The sequence below is a fragment of the Pogoniulus pusillus genome, chromosome 16 (assembly GCF_015220805.1).
Source record: "Pogoniulus pusillus isolate bPogPus1 chromosome 16, bPogPus1.pri, whole genome shotgun sequence".
In the NCBI taxonomy this organism is placed as follows: domain Eukaryota; kingdom Metazoa; phylum Chordata; class Aves; order Piciformes; family Lybiidae; genus Pogoniulus; species Pogoniulus pusillus.
The window spans coordinates 10,339,310-10,361,077 of NC_087279.1; the positions used below are offsets into that span (position 1 = coordinate 10,339,310).

General features: G+C 40.3%; 2 protein-coding genes across 3 annotated transcripts in view; one reads left to right on the forward strand and one right to left on the reverse strand.

Annotated features, from left to right (window-relative positions):
• Nucleotides 1-1,546: 1,546 nt before the first annotated feature.
• On the reverse strand, nt 1,547-17,810 carry NOL8 (nucleolar protein 8). Its single transcript, XM_064156379.1, has 17 exons — nt 17,272-17,810; nt 16,566-16,749; nt 16,336-16,398; nt 15,545-15,623; nt 15,068-15,215; nt 14,287-14,357; nt 12,036-13,974; nt 11,637-11,753; nt 9,364-9,483; nt 8,962-9,046; nt 7,952-8,093; nt 7,260-7,343; nt 6,344-6,594; nt 4,098-4,224; nt 3,590-3,660; nt 2,501-2,583; nt 1,547-2,174 (listed from the first exon to the last, which is right to left on the reverse strand). The coding sequence occupies exons 2-17, from the start codon at nt 16,702-16,704 to the stop codon at nt 2,121-2,123; spliced, it is 3,573 nt and encodes a 1,190-aa protein (XP_064012449.1). The 5' UTR covers nt 16,705-16,749; nt 17,272-17,810; the 3' UTR covers nt 1,547-2,120.
• A 2,270-nt stretch (nt 17,811-20,080) lies between these two features.
• CENPP (centromere protein P) overlaps nt 20,081-21,768 on the forward strand; it is a 135,112-nt gene continuing 133,424 nt past the window's right edge. For both annotated transcript variants that reach the window (XM_064156387.1, XM_064156388.1), the window contains exons 1-3: nt 20,081-20,232; nt 21,032-21,189; nt 21,500-21,588. In XM_064156387.1, the coding sequence (XP_064012457.1) occupies nt 20,096-20,232; nt 21,032-21,189; nt 21,500-21,588 (384 nt within the window). In that variant the 5' untranslated portion in view covers nt 20,081-20,095. The remainder of the gene's footprint in view (nt 20,233-21,031; nt 21,190-21,499; nt 21,589-21,768) is intronic.

A 21,768-nucleotide genomic window follows, 5' to 3' on the forward strand; every position in this document is an offset into this window, starting at 1 on the left:
CAGATAATTTCTTAAATGTGGTTCATGGATCAGGCTGTTGGAGAGAGAGCACGCACATGAGAGATGGATGTTAGGTAGGGGAGGAGAAAGCAGTAAGCTGTTACACAATGGAAAACTGATTTCTATTTCTGGGAGCAACCTCTATCTTTCCCCTTTGTCCTGCCAGCATCTTCCGCACCCAGAAGCACAGCTCTGACCGCATACAAAGTGTGCTACCATATCAACATTAAGAGCTGCAATAACCAGCTTGCAGGGACGGCATCAGGAGGATCTTTCAGATGCTGATGTATTTGGTGGCAGCCAGATGACTTCCATCAACTCAGGCTTCTGAAAAACATAACCTTCAATCTATATGAATTACTTCCTTACTCTACGTGCACTAGGTGGTAAGTACAGTCTGCTGAAAGGCAGGCACACTGGTTTGTCTAGAGCCTGCAGTGGGGTAGAACAGGCTGCCCTGACACACATACAACAGAACCCCCACACAATTGTCCTGGTAGAACAGAATCAGTTGTGTTCAGTGATTTGAGGTCTCAGCTCACTTTGTGGAGTGTGTTTGCCCCAACACTGGCTGCTTCTAGCATTGAGAACTAATTGGGAGTTTCTGCAGCCCAGCTCTTGGCAGTAAGGCACACTAAAGCCACTCTTAAAATCCTGCACATCACACTGAGCAAACAAGAGGTGTCAGCTGCAGGGACGAGTGAACAATAAGAGATTCCATCTCGGGAGTACCTTCTGGCTGAAGCTGAGGGTCCATCAGAGTAAAATCTCTTCAGTGGCTGGTATCCCAGAAGGCCTCCATTTTGCCTTAAATTGCCATTCATCTGTTCCTAAATCCCATTCCCAGCTGTTGCTGATCCCATTCTGGAACATTGCCAGTGCCTGCCAGAGCATGGTGATACCAACAAACACAAACACAGCCTTATCTAAAAAAAATCCATCTTGTGGCAATGAAAGAGCTCAGGACTGATGTACGCTGTGATGCCCCCACTGTCACCCTTCCTGGGTTGCTGCAGCAGCTGCTGAGATACACCCACATCCTGCCAGCACTCGTGGCCAAAAAGTGCTGCTCTGGCAGTGCCACTCCAGAGGCGACATCTCACTCTGTTTGAACTTTCTTTTGCTCAGGAGGTGGGGCTTTTGCCATTTTATGTTAATGGGAAAAGCAACATGGAAGTCTAGATTCTGCACCTCTGATCAAAAAACACACGCAGAGGCAAGCAGCAGTGTGCATTATGCAGAAGGACAGATCCAAGTTCAAGTGCTGCCTCTAGCTGCCCAGCTGGGTTTTGCTTGGCTCTGAAACACAGAGGGGGGGAGGTGACCTGATGGCCAAAGAGGCAAGTGGTGGGGGTGTCCCAGTGACCACCATGATCCACAGGGCAAAACCCACAACAGGGCTCAGGCATGCATCAGAGGGCTCTGGTGAGGTAAGGAGAGGACAGGGGAGGGATGGGGCTTGCATGTGGCTGGTGAGGGAGAAGGCCCTCTGCCACATACAGGTGAAATGGATGCAAGAATAAAGATGGCAGATGTGAAAGCATCATTCATTCATCAAGGACACAGCACCAGCAACATTTGGCTTTAATATTTACTATTATACATAGTCAATTTAAATGTAGAAAAATCATCCTTGCAAAGAAATACAAATTACCTCTTTCATACTTTATACATATATTTTCATAAACTTCTGGTCCACTTTTACTCTGGAAATAATGCATCCCAAGAGTGTGTAAAAGAATCTCAAAACAGGACCTTGTTATGATTGACAGAGTACAGGTTATACAGTCTTACAGACACAGTGCTACTTACTCTCTCAACCCAGTTCAGCACTGGGAGCAGAGATAACAGCAAAATAGCTGTGCTGTCTTTTCTACATGATCTAATCCTCCAAAACCTTGCAAAGCAGCAAGTAACATTTATATACACAGAAGAACCAAAACTTTGGTAGAAGCTGTGACACCATAAATCTGTTCCTACTTAGAACAAACTTTAATAGTCTTTTCTAGTGTTATTCCCCATCAGATGTTTGAGATACTAGAATTTTCCAAGTAATATTTATCTGCAGCTTCTTCCAAGAAGAAATACAAAACACTTCTGACCAGTAGGGTAAGAAAGATTTATTGGTTTGGTCTCACTTTTCTCCTTGCATCCTTATGCTTCTTCCGGCATTCCTGAAAACATTGAAAACATTAACACAGTTTTTTTGGAGAAGTTTCTAATTTCATCTGTTTACCTCAAACACCTTTTTTACATGCAAACAAGTAACTGGCCCTGTACAATACAGAGATGCAGTAATTTACCTACCTGGACATCACCACATGTTACACACACTTACACATAAAAAAAAGTTTAGCTTTGTGACAATTACACAATTTCAAGCCCTTCTAAAGGTCCTGATTCTTTTTAAAATGCAAATGAAGTAAATAAGCAGCCACGTTCCCTCCTCCTGCTGAGCTTTCAGTTGCAGTCGCCAAGTAACAGACGCTGAAATACTCACCTCAAGCAGTAATCTACGCCTCTCTTCCCAACCATCTCTGTCTTCGCTGAGGTCTACTGACCTACAGAATAACCTAGGGCCCTCTGGATAAAGCAAAGAACAAATTAATATGATGAAACACTTCTGAATATGCTGCTGTTCACAAACCTCATGAGCAACACAGCAATAAAAATCAGAAGTCCTTGTCTTCAGTATTTCTCTCTTGTCCCACAACATGGCTGGGTCAAACTCAAATAGTAGGCACTACAGCCTTATGCATTACAGAAAGGCAGCAGTTTTCCTCAGTGTGCTGCAGGATAAACTGCAGTGAAGCAGCATCTGCTTCATGAAAGGCTCAGCACCTTTGTCCTGTGTCTCCCAAGAAAGTTTATGACTGCTCAGTTCTACCAGGCAGTGTACATTAGATAAGATGGAAGATTTCCATACAGTAACTCTATGAACACAGAAAGCCTGACACAAATTTAATGGTAGTTACCTACCAGGTCTCAGAAAAGTGGCAGCATGTAAGACTGTTTTGAAATATCAAGAGCAATTGTTTTGGTGGCCTGCAGGTTGTTCTGTTTGATTCATTTGGTTTTCATTTGTTTGAGGGTTTTAAAAAATGTATTTAGTTTATTGTTATTGCTGGTTTGTGTATTTATTTTAAACTATGACATCTGTTACATTCACAAGAAAAAAAAAAGACATTATTTAGGGCCAAGAACCATGTGGGCCTATGTCTGATAAGACTATTCAACATACTTAAGAACAACAGCAGAAACACAGATAATTTAAAGATTATATATACATCAGAAAGGATTCAATATGTGTAGATAACTTAGCAAGTGATGTTGTGGTTTTTTCTTTTCTTGGCAAGTCCTAGAAGGCCAGCTATATAATAGGCAATTATCCAAACCCAGAAAAGCAGACAGCTGTTCAGCATTTATTTTAGCAGGCCTTTCTCATGGGATGTGCTATCACCATGTACGCCACAAGTAATGATAGAAACACACAATTTTCTTCTTTCACTACAACACATTAACTAGGTAGAGGGGTTTTTTGTCATTACATTCCTGTAAGTTTAAAAAATAGGAGTAAGGACTGCTGTACCTCTTAGTCGTTCATCAGCTTTGGAGAAGAAGAAAAATCTTTTTGTTTCTGTATGTGGTAAAGATAAAAACCTAGACAGAAAAAAAAGATCATAGCATTGTGAAGTTACTGTCAAATTCCATTAACAGAAGTGAGAGCTGTAGTGCTTTGGAGAAATAGGTTGCATTGAAGAGCATTACTCCATAGTAACCAAACACACACTTCCATAATTAAACCTTTCTTAAGAAAACTCCACATCTATTTGACTTTTGGTCAAGCCTACTACCCAGTTAAGTTCTCATGCACTGAATTAGGAACTCAACTGTTACACTGAACTTCAAATCAAGTGTGGTACTGAGACTTTTTGATTATTACATTCTATGCAGCAAGGAACAGTTCACTAAGATGACCTCCACTAGTAAGAGACATGAAATGAAGACCTTAGTTCCCTATAACCTGAGTGCTGCTGTTAATACTCTGATAGCATCAAACAACTACGAAGCAGACAACAAATACAAATGCAACTTACGTTTCACCATCATTTTCAATTTCTGCTGCCTCTTGTTCATCGTCACCCTCAGAACTGCTGTCATGAAAACGTGGATCTTCTTGCCATGTGACTTTTACAGGTTTTATTGTTTCAATTACATAGGGCTCTGCAATAATATCACAATTAAAAATAAGCAGTAATTCAGTTTATCCTCCTAATTGCCATTACAATTTCTACTTCTGAATGAAATACTTAAATTGGAAAAGATTTAAGGACTGAAACTTTGCTCTGTTCTTGTGAGACCTCACCTCAAATACACATATATTTTTGATGTCCCCATCATAAGGGCACAGAACTCTTGGAGCAAGTCCAAAGGAGAGTCACAAAGATAATCCAAGGGCTGCAGAACCTTTGCTATGAGGATAGGCTTAGGGAGCTGGGGTTGTTCAGCCAATAGTCTGGGGAGACTTTATAGTGGCCTTCCAATACCTGAAGAAATCCTATGCAAAGGCTGGAGAGGGACTTTTCATAAGGGTGTCTATCAATAGGATAAGGGAGAATGGATTCAAGCTGAGGGAGATTGGGTTCACACTGGATCTTAGAAAGAAGTTCTTCAGTATGAGCATGGTGAGATTCTGTAATAGGTTGCCCAGAGAGGTTATGGATGCCTTCTTCCTCGGGGTGGTTAAGGCCAGGCTGAATGAGGCCTTAATCAGCTGAGTCTAGTTGAGAGGTGTCCCTGCCCATGGCAGGAAGGCTGAAGTAGATGATCTCTAAGGTCCTTTCCAAACTAAGCCATGCTGTGATTCCCCTCTCAGGATTTCTATCACACTCTGGGCCTGTAGAACTTTAGTTTGCTTTCTCCTATGTTCCAAATCCACCCTCCAAGTTCTCAAATACTATCATCACAACAAAAGAAAAAAGTGCAGAAGCCCTTCTAAAGCTTGTTGTTAGAGATTAGGGTTTAATCAAATCACTCCAAACTAACAATCATTATCAACTGAGTTTGGAGTAATTGTGTCTATCTGTGGATTGCACAAGTTGGGAGTAAAAGCTTTCTTGCACTCTGAACTATCTTTATTAGTTCCTTTGCAAAGAAACTCATAATGCCTTAAGCTTATTCTGTGTGTTTAAGCTGTGTTATATTATCACATACATATTCCTGCCTATAGCATACAAAGCCAGTTGCCAGAAGCCCTGTTTACATAGGGTAACCCTGAAGCCTTACTACTTCACTTTGCCAAAAGGATTAAGATTGTGAACCTAGAGTAACCTCTCTTCTAGTGTGGTGCACTACTTGTCTGGATGACCAGAATAGAGAAATGCTCCTGTACTGCCTCCCTCTGGCAATATAAAACAATTGCCAAATCCAAGAGTAATTAGAACATGAAACTTTGTTCAAGAGGAAGATAAGAAAATTCTCCTTTGGAAAAAGTGAACATTTGGAAGTTTAAACTGTCTCCAAACACCCACAGTTTGTGCTCAGAACAAAAGACTAACCCTGATGTTCTCCCTTCACAGGTTCCACATGACACACATGATTTTAAGTCAGGTTCAACACAAATAATGTAAGAAAAAATATCACCAAAGCAACTGAGATGTGCAATGGAGAGAGACTTACCCTGGTGTCAAAACAGCAGCTACCACAGTGGCCCTGCTGGCACCACATAGAATTCTTATACAATGGAAAGCAATAATTGTTCATAACAGTAAGACACCACTCATGTGGTTCTCAATGCCAACAACTTTGTGAACTCTGAACACCTCTGCTTGGTTATTTCCCACTTTGTTCTAGAGATCTCTTGCATGTTCTGAAACCTGTATTACTACAGAAGTGTGCGGGTTTTATTATTTCATTCCAGTGTTTCTGTTTGCAGGGTTTGGGGTGCTTTTTAAGCAATCTCAATTAATTTCACCCAGTTTATTTCCTACATTACCACTTAAGTGCCTTGATTTCTGAAGAAGTATTTTCATTTTGATTTCATAATGTTTGATTCTACCTTTTATCAGAACATGTTGATAAATCATGTGTCACTCAGTTTCAATTTTCTAAAGTTTTCCTATGATGGTTCAAAAAACAGTTCAATAATACTTCCTTCTCAAAACATCCCTCACAAAACTCCTGGGATGTAAATATGAATTAAGTGTGATTGAACTACAAGAACCATGGTAACTTTAAGAGATCAGAATTGTTTGCATAATTACTGAATTTGCCTCTGAAATTCCCCTGGATTCTGAATTTCTATCAACCCTACAGTGCCTGACATGACCTACTGTACTATTACCTTCCTTTTTGCTTGACTCCTCCGTGTCTCCAAAGAAGGAAAACATGAAACCACTCGACTCCTGAGCTACCTTACTCCCAGCATCAGGGTCCAAATCCTCTTTGTCCCAGGGTATTTCTTCATTTGTTGTTGATTTGCTCTTTGAAGATCCCAGCAACTCTTTTAAGTCAACAGTAATATTATAATATGTTTCTTTAGACACTTCAGGCCGTTTCTCACTCTCTTCCTTTTTCTTCTTCCTTTTTGCTTTACTGAAACAAGATTGTTAAAGGACAGTAACATAGCATATATATGCTTGGCATTGATGTCTTCCTAAACGCATATAAGCACACTGAGTGGTTCATTTTTAAGGTTTGGGTGAGGCTTTTTCCTCCCTTCTTCTCAGTTCTAGGTTCCGTTGGTGGGATATTGTCTAGTGCCAGAAAGTTTTTTAGCGCAACATGACTGTCTTTTTGGTTTAGACTTGTGTCTTTTCAGCGCCTAACACCTACCCACTGTTCAAGCCTAGGCAGTGGGGGAAACACCTGAGGTTTGACTCCAAAGGAAGCAACAGTCTACTTCATAATTAACCACATCTTAACATTTCTCTTGCCAGAAAGTGAGAAGTCAAAAGCTAGTATTTTTTCCTCATAGATTTTTAAATCTTAAAAGATCTTAACTTAAAGCAAAGGGATAGCTAGAAGCTGAAACAGGAAGGCAGAAAATGGCATGCAGGAAAACTGGTGAAGTAAAAACATGTAATATCTCTCCTTTCTAAGTGGTCACAGTTCTTACTGTATCTTGGTTTTAACAGAACACAAAAAACCCATAAACCAAAAGCGGAGCAGTCTACCTAGTTTCAAAGTCCATCTTCTGCTCTTGCCATCCTTCCATAGGAAGAAACATCACAATTATAGTTACCAAGCTGTAATATTACCTCTCTTTTTCTGTAACAGTTGGTTTCTTTTCAAAAACTGCATGGTCTTCTCTTGTGGGATCATAGCGCAGGGCATTGATATCTCTATAAAAACAGAAAGGGAAAGAAAAACCATGAACTATTCTAAAAGCTCAACCCATGTCAACTTTTCTCCAGGCTGAAGACCCCAAACTCTCATTGTACTTTGAGAGGTACATTTCCAAACCTATCCCATCACGTAATGGCAGCTAGGACATGTGCAATAGCAAACATAAATACCTTATTGCCAGTAGGCCAGAGACAACAAAAACCTCACTAACTGCTATGGATGTTAGAACCTAATTAACTTCCTGACCTACTGACCAATACATAAGTTCTTTGTTTAGCTGCCTTAAGTTTGCCTCCAAAGAGAACAGAAATATGTCTTACATAAACAACTCAGCAAAATATTCATTTTCATACCCAACCATTAGAGCATTCAAAATCTACTAAAAGAAACTCAAGAAGGCATCCAATGGTTCCTTCCCTAAACTCATGACAATTGCTAGTTATATAATCTATTGGGACACTGCATTGAAGAGTGCCTTCAAATGCACACAATAGAGAAGGAAGTACTTTTCATGATCAGCTAGGCAGAAATTGTAGTTGTGAAACTTTGGCCAAAATGACTCTTTTCTGAAATTCTTTCTGTTCTGCTAATGGATGATTCATACCTGAATTTCTTAGCACTTGCAGCTTTTTTATTTGTCTTGGAATGTTTCAGGTCAATATTCAAGAGGCTTCCCAGTATTTGCAGATTTTTCTTTTTCTCTGCAGCAAGCTCTTCTTCCTCATCTGCCTTCGAGGTGTTTGCCTCTGTGAAAAGGAAAATCGATACATTAATTTCCCCTGCTCAGATGTGAGCCAGCAGTATAGATATAAAACATTATTACAGTACTAAGAGAGCTCACACATATCAACCTGTCGCTTCCTTTATTTTCAAGCTACTTAAGAGGCTTTTTTCCCTGGCACTGCAGCAAATGTTTTATTAGAAGTATTGTGGGCATCTGTTTCATGTGAAAATCAGATCAGTTATCTAACTTGTTTCCTGCTTGTACCATGTAACAGTACAACTACTCTGCCACTAATAGATGCTGTACATATGAACAGGTTCAAGCAACCAAGGGTGTAGCAGAACTAGGCAAAAATTAGGTTTCTGAACCAAACTGAATCTTGAAAACTAGGCTAACAATTTCAGTTTTGGTAGATGACAAGAAGTTTTAAATACTTGTCTTCCACCTTTGAGCTTTTCTTCCTTCTGTTTCGAAAAAGGAAAAGAAAACTTTTTTCTGAACCTGCTACACCACCTGTGGACTGCAGGATGACTACAGCACAGCTGAAATGGACATAATGGTAAAAAAACCCAAACATTTTAATACCTCACCACTTACGCTGTGAAAAACATGGAGAAACACATTCAGGTCTCATCCTGTACTACAAAAATATTTTCAAATGTGGATTTATCAACCAAGCAAGTCTCATTCAGCTGTTACCAACACTCTTGCAAAGCTCTAAGAAAACACCGCTACATATATGTATACTATGTACAGCCACAACAGAGCTAGGTTATTTCCTTTAAGATACCAAAGAACCAACAGTCCATAAACTGTTTCAAGCATTCAAAATGAAAGCTCCATGATACAGCCTGCTGTTATCATTAACCAGCAAACCTGAGTAGGTTTACCTTCCTCTTCACTGTCACTTTCAAGGAATCGTGCATCCATGCGAAACCTTTTGTCTGTGCCAAATCGCGATTGCAACTGCAAGAGCTAAATGAAATGAAATAGAACCTGTTAAGCACTGGAAAGGAAAGCTACCAACATTCCCTAACAATAATCATGGCAACATTCTAATAACTTTTAGATCTTGACAGCTTTTTCAAACATTTCTTTGCATTCTAGTGTGGTAACATCAGAGAAACTCCTTCCACTCTGCAAGACACTTCCAGGGCTACTGTTTCCTCTCCTCAAGTCAGTTGCAAGCCTATCAAAATCATATTCAGCAAGGATGCAAACCTACATGTTCTCTTCTTCTGGCCTTAGGGAGACTTAGAAGAAAACTGAATTACAGTAATGGGTTTACTCACTTTTTCACCAGCTTTGCCTTCAAAATGAGGCTTAATTTTGAATATCTCATCATCTGTATCCTCTTGCTCATCCTCACTGCTTTCAAACAGTTTGCATGAAGTTTTAGGAGTAGATTTACCCTTTGTTAAACAAAAAGAAAAATACAGAAAAGTAGATTGAGAAAATAGCTCTGTTCACATGCTTTCCAGTTTCCCTGAAAAAGTGTATTTCTAGAACCATCAGCCAGCCTATTGATCTGTGTGCTTCAAAACTTATTTTGCAGATTATAAGACAATTCTTTGATTCTGGTTCAGATTTATGACTATAACATTTTAGCACAGGCATAGCATCTATGCAAAGGGTAACTCAGGTTTTACAATATGAGACAGTTAGGTACAAACATGCAGCTTTCAGATTATGTCAAGGGAAATCAACTTAAAAATATCCATGACTACTTAAACCTTTCCTGAACAAGTCACATCTATGGCATAAACTCTAGGACATAGTTTACATCAATTGATAAATATCACTGATGACAGAAGGTAAGCAATCCATGGCTTCTTAACAAATTTCTATGGATCTACACCTTCTTTTAAAGAAAATAATACAGGGCAGGGATTCTAAATGTAAGGTAAGAGATACATAGGTAAAAAGAGTGATAAATGTGAGAAAAAGTCAGAAAAGGTGGTTTTGCTTAAATAGGGAGAATGGTCCTAATCTTACTGTGTTTTTGAAGAAAAAACAACACAACAAAAGCAAACCCAACAGTTTAAAGCTTTAGCAGAGATGTGACTAAGAAAATTGTACAATCAACCAGGTTGGAAGAGACCTCCAAGATCATCTAGTCCAATCTATCACCCAGCCCTATCCAATCAACTAGACCATGGCACTAATACCTCATCCAGTCTTTTCTTGAACGACTCCAGGGACAGCAACTCCACCACCTGCCTGGGCAGCCCATTCCAATGGCAAATCACTTCTCTTTGTGAAGAACTTCCTCCTAACATCCAGCCTATACCTCCCCCAGCACAACCTGAGACTGTGTCCCCTTGTTCTGTTTCTGGTTCTCTTCTGGGAGAAGAGACTGACCCCCACCTGGCTACAGCCTTCCTTCAGGTAGTTGTAGACAGCAATGAGGTGCCCCATGAGCCTCCTCTTCTCCAGGCCAAACAACCCCAGCTCCCTCAGCCTCTCCTCACAGGGTTTGTGTTCCAGGCCCCTCATGAGCTTCATTGCCCTTCTCTGGACATGTTCCAGTATCTCAACATCTCTCTTGAATTGATGAGCCCAGAAATGGACACAGTACTCAAGGTGTGGCCTGACCAACACTGAGTACAGGGAAAGAATAACCTCCCTTGTCCTACTGGCCACACTGTTCCTGATACAGGCCAGGATGCCATTGGCTCTCCTGGCCACCTGGGCACACTGCTGGCTCACGTTCAGCCCACTATCTACCAGGACCCCCAGGTCCCTTTTATCCTAGCTGCTCTCCAGCCACTCTGTCCCAAGCCTGTATCACTGCTTGGGGCTGTTGTGTAATGATACAAGAAGTTTTATTCCAGCAAAACACAGCTAATAGGGCTGGCATATGGTGGCAAAATCCTGACAAGTCTGCTAAATAAGGTATTGGGTAAGGTGTCAAGAGAAAGCCCCACAAATTGTCTGTACCATTAACAACACTTTAAAAACAACATCATAGAACTGGAAGCAACCTCAAAGAGCATCCAATCCCCTAGCAATGGTGACTCCACCACAGCCCTGGGCAGACGACTCCAGTGTTTGGGAACCCTTTCTGTGAGGAATTATTTTGTAGTATGCAGCCTAAATCTCCCCTGCACAGCTTGTAACCATTTCCTCTAGTCCTGTTGCTTGTCATTACAGAGAAGTTAGAAGACACCACAGAAACACAGACTCTTGGTACTGTTGGGAAAAACAGAGTCCTTCCATAGTACTCAACCCAAATCTCCTCCCTTCCTTTGACCAAAAGCAATGGAATTGCAAAAGCAATGGTGTGTAATGCCTATGAACTTCAGTGTTCTCTTAATCAAGGTTAGAATATCTTTTATACAAATTTCTTCACAAATTACCTAATTTCTCCAGCTTTATCAGATGCAAGGTTATTTGAAACTTCATTTGTGTTAACCTTTCTGTGTAAGCAAGATCTCAAGAATCATGTACATTAATTCAAACTTTTTTTTTTTATCCCGTCACTTCATCTTCAAAATAAAAGGCATAGTCATACTGACATAGAATTACCTTTCAGAATACTGGGCTCTTTCTTAATGACACTTACATCTCCATGCCTTTTCCCCACATTCACATCCATTTTTGACATCTCATCTGCTTCAGCTTCACTTTCCGCATCCGAGTTGAATACGATGTGTTTGTGCTTGCTTGCTGGCTGGCTGTCCTAGTAAGAGTCAAATTCTCAGGTCAAACATATCAAATACTTACTACAATCATATCCAAGTATCTAAAAGTCATTTGCATGACATAAAAAGAGTAATCTGTTATTCCTCTTGTAACTCTAGAGACATTCCAGGAATTAGGTAGGCATCATTTTGTATAGACTCAAAAAGAAGCCTGGTAAAGTAATCCGAAATTCCAGAATGATTCTTAACTATGTAACTCCACATCTATTAATTTCCCCTTTTCAGTGCACACTCTACAGATACAAATCAATTGCAATTACCACTTTTGAAAGAGCTCCTTGTATGAGTTTCTTCTGTAATTCTCTCTCTTTCTGCCTCTCTTCCAGAGCTGCCAGCCTCTTCAGGTTGTCCTGCAACTGTCTGGTTTGTGTACTAGGTTCCTTGGAAGATGTAGCATGAAGACAAAGCTCCCTATTTTCCAGAAGGCTTGTCTTCCCATCCTTACATTCAGGGGCATTACATTCTGGACTTTTGTTGCTTACGTTCTGCTTCAGTTTTGTTGAAAGCTGTTTTGGACTTTTCAGCTGTCGTTCAAGATGTTTCTGTGCCACTGCAGCATCATTGTCTGTGCCAGTGCTCTCAGCTTCACTCTTATCACTATTGGAAGCAGCATCTCCAGGCTTTGAACTTTGGTAACCTTGTGAAGAACTTGCATCTTTGTTCTTTCCCTGTAAACATGGCCTGGAAGCAGGTTGATCTCTCTTCTCTACTACACAGGCAGCATCAGATGAGGCCTTATGCTGTTCACAATGCAGATTTTGTCTCTTTTTTTTACTGCTGACTTCAAGGGAATTCAATGGGTGGTTCTTTGCCTGTTTTTCAGATGACTCCTCCCCACCACAAGAAATAGAAGTGTAAATACCTGAACTATCTACAGACCTCTTTTTCACACCAGTGCTGCCCTGACTGACCTCCTTCTCAAAAAGGGACCCCATTCCCCTGAAGGGCCGATACTTTAAACCTGAATTATCTTGGCCCTTGGAGCTCTCTTCAACACTCTCCTCCCCTGCCAATATCTCAGCAAGTACATCTTCAGGAGAGATACTTTTTTTTTTAACTGCAGGGCAAACTTCTAAAATTTTGGGGTTATTTACAATGTTACTTGTAGGATTTTCTTCACTATGGTGCTGACTACACCTCTCTGCACTATCTGAGTCTTCTTCTGCTATCCCAGAGTTTCCAGTAGCTAATGCTTTTAAGTCATCTAATGTAAGGTCTAAGTGGTAACAGTTTTGCATCATGGATTCATAATTGGAGCTGATGTCAGACTCACCTTCCTCAGGCTCTGAAGAGGAGCTTTCACTACTACTTGACTTGGTTGTGCTGTTAACTGCTGTACTCTGCAAGGCACCAGTTTTGGACTTTTTCATTTTCCCATTTCCTTCACAGTATTCTTTCAAATTGCAGTTTTTCACTGAGGAGTCCTTTACTAAATCACATTTTTTGTTACTTAACATTTCTTTATTTTCCACTGCCACCAGCTTAGATTCTAAAACTGCAGCTTTCCTGCTGCTTTGATCTGAAGTTTTACTTTCAGCAATAATTTCATCTGTACCTGCTGAATCATAACCATTATCACATTCCACAGCCTCTCTATCACCTCCTCTGATAGCTTTCTTAATGGCACCTGGATTATTTAAGGACCAGTGAGTATTGTATTTTAATTCAAAATTATCCCCAACAATTTCCAAGTGATCACTTTCAGTCTCAACATCTTCAGCCTCAATGTTTTCAGCTTTCTGCTTTTCACTCTCTTTCTTTACCATTGCTCTGATCTCCTCTTCAGAATCAATGTCACTATCAGAAACACTCGTATTGTTTTGAGCTGCAACTCCAGAAACACTGCTTCTATTTGATAATAAACCTCTTCCTGATATTTGACTATTAAAACTCCTTGATAGAGGCAATTTAGATTTCCCATTGGGTCTGGATCTTTGATCTAGCTGTGAGCTTGTGCTTTTTGAATGTGACTGGCAGCCAGAAGAGAGATCCCCTGCACCATTCACGGCCTCACTGCCCAGCTGCTTCATTTTCTTAAGTGGTTTCTTTGCCACAGGGAACTCTCCTCGACGCTTCTTACTTATGGTGTCATCTCCCCCTTCCAAGTGCCAGGTAAGCTCAGATACAGGAACTAAATGTGTCAAGTCTGGCTCCAGCTTCCTCAGGTTATGGCAATATTTCGATGGGTCATATTTCACAATGTTAGTTCAAGTTAAAGGAATTAAACCAACATGGTTCTTGCAGCAAGCAGACTCCAGTCTTTATCAACAGGCCAAACTCTATGTGAAAGGACAAAAAAAAGTCCTTTTCAATGTTACAACCATAAGCCTTTAAGCAACTGAATTGCAGTCTAAAAAAAACCTCAAATCACACAAACTTAACTGCATGATTTACTTAGAGGATTCACAAGTATGCCATAGTCACCAATATTAAGACCATTGAGCAACTGCTTCCCCCTATGACAAAAGAAAGAAGCAAATTGTGCCTCTGCCCCGCCAACTGGAAAAGGATATTTTATTTTTCTGTTGATTCCTCAGATGAAGGATTGGCAAGACTCTGCCAAATTTACCAACAACCCATTTCTAAATGAAAAGAAAAATAATCGGTGTTAATAAAAAGAAAAGGAAGTAACTCTGAAAGAAAACACAACATATATTGTGTTTCTGTTACCAGAGAAAGAATTCTTTGTGACTGTTTTGTTTTAGTTCCGTCTCTTATGCGAGATATATTGGTACTGTGCAACTTAGCCAGCCTCCTTCTCAACAAACCCAACCAACAACCCAGATTCCTACAAAAGTCACAATTAAGAATCAAATTACTTTCCAAACACTACTTTAATATAAGGCTTCTGGTTTACAAATTAGGAGTGGTAAATATACAGACAGGATTGGCACTATTTTGCTCTTTTCCTACAGAATCACAGAATTGTCAGTGTTGGAAGTGACAACCCAGCTGTTAAAAATCAATATGCTGTATAAGAAAATAAGACACACATTCTCTTTAGATGCTTTTGAAAGTGGCACAGATGTTCCTAACATAAGCAGGCAACAAAGCATTTACTCGTTTAACAAGAAAAAGAAGACAGTACCATCAAGATTGTTTACAATCATTACAAAGACCAACAGAAGCATTCTACATATCTACAACTAAGATGCAGGCTACTTTTCTTAAGTTAAACTGCCACATTAATATAAGCCTATTTACATAAAGATGTAGAAAGTTTGCACCCAATTCTGTTTTCTTCATTTTGTTTTCTTTTGGTTTAACCTTCTATACAACTGCCCCACCATACCTTATGGTCTGGCACCTCTGTACCTGGTACTGCTTTCATATGAAAATCTGCAACTCCAGCCTTTTTCATTGATTCCAACAGAGATATTTTGTCATTTCTCTGTGGCTTTTCCTTCTGCAGCTTTGCTTCCTCCCTCTCCACAGCAAGTCTGTAACAAAACACATATCTTACATAAAAATACTTGCCTGTTAGCATTACAGCTGGGCAGTGACTCTCTCCCACAAAACAGTAACCATTCACAGCTTAGGGAATTAAAATATCTGCTACCTTTAGGGGGATAATGATGTAAAACACTTTTTAGTATCTAATACACAACAATAATCCACCAGCGTCAATGAATAGTAGAAAGAGTAAGAGTATGGCACATTGTTTTCTTTCCACAGCCTGTAATCTAGTTCTTCTCACCAAAACATTCTAGCCTGCTTCAAACTAGCACAATCTTTAACAACATCACATATTTTCCCATCCGATTCATACCTGTGCAAAAAGCTTTCTTTGGCCATCTCGATTTGCAGTGTTCCTCCTTTCCATTTTGTTTTATTTAAAATTGACACACCTGTAAAACAAAGGCATGAGAAATTAGTGTTTTCTACATTAAAAAAACCCCCACAGGTTAAACTGGACAATAGCTCCCTCTGTGATACTCTCCAGTTTCTGTAGCACTTGGATTTAGTTTGAATATGAAAGGTCTAATATCCAGATATTAAAAAAGAAGGTCTACACTCAGAACTCGTTATGACTTCAGAAGTTATTCAGATCTGTATGGTTCAGCTCAAACACAAACCTGAATATTCACATAAACATACTTGGAAGTTTCTACCCTAGCGTCATATAGGCTCTTCCCTACATAACTTCCATACTTCAGCTTTCCCATTCCTAATGGCATCATTCCCTAAATAGAAGGGCAGACCACCAATCCCTCTCTTTACTTTGCTGCCACATATTACATTGATGGTGTTATATAACTGCCAGTAGTTTAGCAATCTAAGCATTTAAAACACATTTTCTATACATCTTCATATGAATTAGAACAAACTCATAAATCACCTGTTCCAGCCACAAGGATATTTTCAGTCTGCTTACATCTACTCACTGAAAACTCCAATCAAGCAACTTCCATAAAGCTGCAGCTTAAACAAAATAGAATGCACATGACAATAAAACAGGTTCTACCTTCACATCCTGATTTGACAATATTAAATCCATCATCAGTGATGCAAATGGGAAGAAAAATAATAATTTACTTACAAGAAAATCAATGTACTCACATTTTTTAAGATCTGCATCAGAAATGTTGACACTGATGTATGCAAAAGTTTTCATAGGGTTCCCTGATCAATGATAAACATTTTGTTAATTTCTATGTAATTTCAGGGTTCCTCTTAAAACTGAGAATTAAGCTATTTTCTGAAAGTAACAGATCTCTGAGGCAAAAGTTTCATTTCACATTACAAACTGAAAACCAATTCACTTTTAGAGAATGATGTAAAACTCTCACCCTGATCATCTCTTCTTGTAATAATCTCTGCATCCAAAACATGCCCGAACTTCCCAAATCTTTCTTGTAGTTCAGCCTTAGAAATGGTATGGCCAAGTCCTCCAACATATAAACGTTTTGAAAGCTGTTCCTTCTCCATGTTGAAACGTCAAACTGCCACACCTGTAAGGCACATTCCGCTTTCCTGCAAGAAGATATCAGCAGTTCACTAACACGCAGGCTGCAGGGATTAACACAATCATATACCAGATACAAACTGTTCCATCAGCACTAATCAAAAGAGCCTTCTGAGAAGAGCGTGCCTTGTTTTTGCAGTGGGTAAGACAGTCTGCTCCAGTCCTGTGCCAGGACTGCCATAAGCAGTCTCTGCACTGCTATAAACAAAGTTTCGGTGTTGGGATCTTTTTTTAAGCTTTTAACTGTATCACTGAGTGCATGACGGTAAGTGTGACCGGCTTTTGGCACTATCGTCTCTGTAACAACTTTTTCAAGCGGGTGAGGGAGGCTCCCGACCCACCCACAGCCCCAGCTCCAATCCCCCATAAGTCGTCCAGGTGCCCACAGAAGCCCCCGGGAATTGCCACCCCTGAACCACAGAATCGTTTGGATTAAAGAGACCTTTAATCCTCATTCAGTCTAAGCTCTCTGCATACCGAAAGAACATCTTCAACTACAGCAGGCTGCTTCGAATCCTACACAATCTGACCTGGAACGGTTCCGGAGAGGAGGCGCCGCAACAATCCCTTACCGCCGCCATGTGCGCGCCTCGGAGCGCAGCGTCATTAACCTTCCGCCTCGCATCCCTTCCCAGCCTTCAGCCGAGAAAAAAGGTTCCTCTGCCTGGGGCCTTTGGCTGCCGACAGCTCTGTCAGTTTCAGTTCCTGTTTCCAACCGGACAGATGCGATGAAAGCACACGGGCTGCGTCTCGTGGCCGTTGCCAGCTTGGGCGTAACTAAGCATTGGGGAAAGCAAGGGGATCTTCCGCAAGGGGTAAACGGGGGGAGGCAAAAAAGAAAGAGAGAGAAAGAGAGAAAAAAAGAGACTAGCCAGCAGCCTAGCACTGCTCCTATGCATCTGGGGTAACGCCTGGAGAAGTGCGCTGCCTTTTCTCCAGCGGGGCGGGAGTCGCGGCAGGCGGCCCCTGCCCGCACCGCGCCTGTGGTAGCGCTCGGCGGGCTGCTTTGCGCGCGCCGTTCGAAAGCGCGGGCCGCCAGAAGCTCCTGCCGGGGCGCCGCTGCGGGAGGCCCTGCGCGCCTGGGGGAGGCCCTGCGCGCCTGCGGCCGGACCGAGCGCGCTGCCGCTGCCGCTTCCTCCCGGGCGCCAGAGATAGGTGAAGCGCGCTGCCACCTGCTCGCCTGGTCATATAGGGTGCTGCCGGGGCAATCGCTGGCACCTGTGAGCCTCAGCCCCTGCCTTGGGGCGGCCGGGGGCAGCATCGGTCCGTCTGACGCATGCGCGGTTCCAGGCGAAAGTTCGCGTGTCAGGTGCGAGGGCTGAAGGTAATCAGCGGCTCGCCGAACCTCAGCTGCTCTTATCTCGCCAGCTCCTGAACGCTGTTCTAGTTCCTTCGGCAGCGTAGAAACAAACGCTTAGGAGCACATCAGGGCAGGTATGTAGAAATGTGCCACGTTTATTTCCAGTGCACAAGTGTGTACGTGTATTCGTTGAGAGTGAGAGCAAATATCCGTTAGTTGTAGTTAAGTGTATGTTCCGTTTAATTAAAATTAGGCACACGCTCTTTGATGTTGTAACTGGCCTTCTGTTAGCCGCTGAACACTGAAATTATTTGGGTTGTAGTTGCAAATTGTATGTGTTTTGCTCCTGGTTTCGGAACAGCTGTTAAACGAGAAATTGGCTATCAACCTAGGGTGAAGTTCTGCTATTGTAATGATTTTCTTTCTCTAATGCAGCTTGTGTAACGACCTAGACTTTGTTCAGTGTATCCAGTTTAAAAGAAAATCTAATAGGGTGCATTAAAAGTTGGAGAGCTTTGATCTCTTGTCCCCACTCATGTTGTTTTTTATCACTCTTGGTATGAGATCACCTCAGAATTGCAGAGGAAGTCAGTCCTAGGCCTGATCTCAGTAATTCTTTAGTTGCACATAAAATACTCACTAGATAAACTTTGAGCACGAAGTATGTTTTCTATTTTTTTTTAAATATATGTTTTTCAGATGCTGTTTCTGAGGAAATAAACAAAAAAACCCCACACCTGTTTCCTCCCTCATCCCTTTTTTACTAAGCTATGTTAATGTGGATCTTGCAAGTAATATTGGACTGTTTGCAAACACAAAACTAGATTTTAGTTGTGTGTTTGGGATTGTTTTGTTGTTTTTTTTTCTCCCTGGTTGAAAGTGTTAATGGTTTGGTATTGAGCTGCATAATGTTTTATGTAGACCTTTGAATGTTTCATGTTTAGGCTGAATGTCTTGTCAGTTGTTTTTTTTCTCCTGACCGGGAGGTTTATTTGTTTTGAATTCTTTATAAAACATGGTTGTTGCTTTGCATCTCTTTCACTGTTCTTTACCTGAAAGGCAAATTATGCTCTGGTGTTAGGAACAGCTGTGCTTCAGTTGATTAGACGGATCATTAAGTGGATTGGTTAAAGCTGGCTTTGATTGCTGCATCTGCTTCAGATTTCTTGCTATCTGCAGAACAGCTTATTTTGTTCTTACAGCAAATGTAAGCCAGCTGGATGTGGTCCTGATTATGATTAGTTTAAAAAGAGTTTTAGAGGTTTTGGCTGGTTTAGATTCCTGATTTATCTTGTCCGTTTGGAGGCTGTGCAGTGACCATTGTCTGAAAAATGGTTTAATAATTACATGTGGACTTAACTAAGTCTTTGAGTAACTAATGCTATGAAACTTTTGGTTTTCAATTTGTTACTGGTTTTAGAGAAAAAAAAAAATCTATTTCTTTCAAGTCACAAACGCATCCTGGTCTTCCTGGTAGTTAGTAGCTGTCTGTATGCACTGGAGGTAGAATCTTTTCCTCTTCACAGTGCTTTTAGCAGAGTGAGTTGTGTTTCTTAGGGCAATTATATAGTCATGGAATGAGTTGCTTTGTGGCTCTTTTACTGTCTTGTAGTGCTCACGTCAAGTAACTTAGGTTTGGGTATGAGTTTATAACAGTGCTCCAGTTTCCGTGGGATTTTGCTGCAAGCCTAAATACATTTTCCGGTTGGTGACAGAATTTCTGTCCAATTTGGATGCTGAGCATAAAGGTTGAAAAGTAATTTAGATTGCAAAAAGAGGTGTTTGACATTCTAGAGCTATTTGAGGTATTTATTATACTTGTCAAAGCTACCTGGGATATTAAAAATTGTACATACCAGTTCTTAAGTTTTGGAAGGTCATAAACTAGGGCTGTTGCATTTAGAAAGGTAGGAGATATATTTGCCTGATGTTACATTTGTATTTCTGAAATTAATTTTTTTGATAAAAACAATTTGTTTTGAAAAGAGATGTATTTTTTTGTGGCCTAAGAAGTACCCTTGTTTTGTTTTATCCAGTAGTGCTGATTTGAAGATATGGATATCGGCACTTGTCAAGTGTATGAAGATGAAATCAAGTCACTGGAAGAAGAAATTAAACTACTGGCTGAACAGTACAAAGATCTCCAGCAAGAATCCACCTTTTATTCAGAGGAGGAGATATTAACGGCAATGTATGTCTTTTCACATGTTGGATTTGTACTGATTCCTTGTCAGAATTGTGTAGGGTAGGCTTTTGCCGCTCTTAGGACTTTCCATATCCTATTTTTCATGCTGGTCTTGTTTAGGACCTGCTGTCTATATGACAAGATATTAAACTGATCTCCTTTTTTACTGTTTGTTAGTTTTCAGTGTTTTGTTTCTTTTTTTTTTGAAAGGCAGTCACAGTGGTCAGAACATGACATCAGGTATGTTACTCTGTGGGTCCTGCAATGTTGTTTACTGCTAAGTTCATGCTCTTCTGCACAATGGAACAGCTCAGTGCATGTTTAGTAAAAAAAAACCCAAACAAACAACAAAAAAAAACCTCAAAAGATGGGGTTTGGAGCCATGTACAGGTAGGATGAGTTACACATTAAAGAAGTGCCATGTCAGGGCTATTTATTTCCATTGTTTAACTGGTATTCTATAGTAAATATACTCTCCATAGGTAAAATAAACCATTTATATGAGTAAAAGCATCATAGTTCACTTTTGGTTTATGTTCCTTGAAATGGATACTTGCATCTCGAGATTTATGATAAAGGCTGTTTCATCTTGGCAGTGAACATGAAGTATTTATGTAAGTCAGAATAGTTCATGTTTCCTAGTAATATGATCCAGCTGAAATTTTACTCATTGAAAACTCCTCTTGGTCTGTCAATTATTAGACCACATTATTGATGCCTTTTATTTAATGATCTCACTTTACTGGTGTGTCAAAACATGTTCTTATGTCTCAGTCCTTTGCCCTTGTTTCTTTTTCAATCGTAGAAAAGCATTTCAAAGCGAATTTCAGAGAGAGTCGAAGGGACACGAATTTCAGTCAGACCTGAAAGCTCAACTGGAAAATTTGGAAGCAGATCTTGGCTTTTTGATGAAATTTACCTGTATTCAGTTCACAAGTCATTCCAAGAGAACAGTAGAAAGAAGTAAGCATTTTTGTTCCTTTTGCTGGTGTTGAGCACAGTGTTTCAGTTCATTTAATTTGCAAATGCATGCTGAAATTTTACTTTCAACAGTAGTAGATACAATAGAATCTTCTTTTTTGACAATATAATTTCTGACTAAATACAGTGTTTTGCAGAGTGTGAAAGGGAGAGGTTGCTGTAAAGTGTGTTGTGGGTTGGTTTGGTTTTGTTTTTTTTTCTTGATCCTAATGTGTAACTTAACCATATGATGAATGGAATTAGTTGATACTTTGTTGAACAGAATTATAATCAAGTGTTTATTTTATAACAGATAGAAACAGAACAGTGCAGAAGCACAGAGTATCAGGGAAATGCCACTCCCTGTCTTTTCAACTGGAATTCCAGCTTCTTGAAATAAAGGTAAGAATCAGTGTATGTTTTTAAAGAGAAACAACAACCAAATAAAACTTGAAATGGGTGACGTGGGCCCATGTCAATGCTTCCTTTCCCAACTGAAACCTTTGACTGTTTTGATTGTCTTAGTCTCCTTAATCTAAGCCTCAATGGGTGGTTTTCATTCTGTAACATCTGGATCCAACT

Bases quoted from the DNA above. Each gene is read 5' to 3' on its own strand.
- NOL8 (XM_064156379.1), bottom strand. From the start codon at position 16,704: ATGGAGAAGGAACAGCTTTCAAAACGTTTATATGTTGGAGGACTTGGC. The intron at 15,624-16,335 runs GTGAGTACATTG...TTTGTTTTACAG, and splicing joins TGATGCAGATCTTAAAAAAT to GTGTGTCAATTTTAAATAAA. The intron at 8,094-8,961 runs GTAAACCTACTC...TCCTTTTCACAG, and splicing joins AAGTGACAGTGAAGAGGAAG to AGGCAAACACCTCGAAGGCA.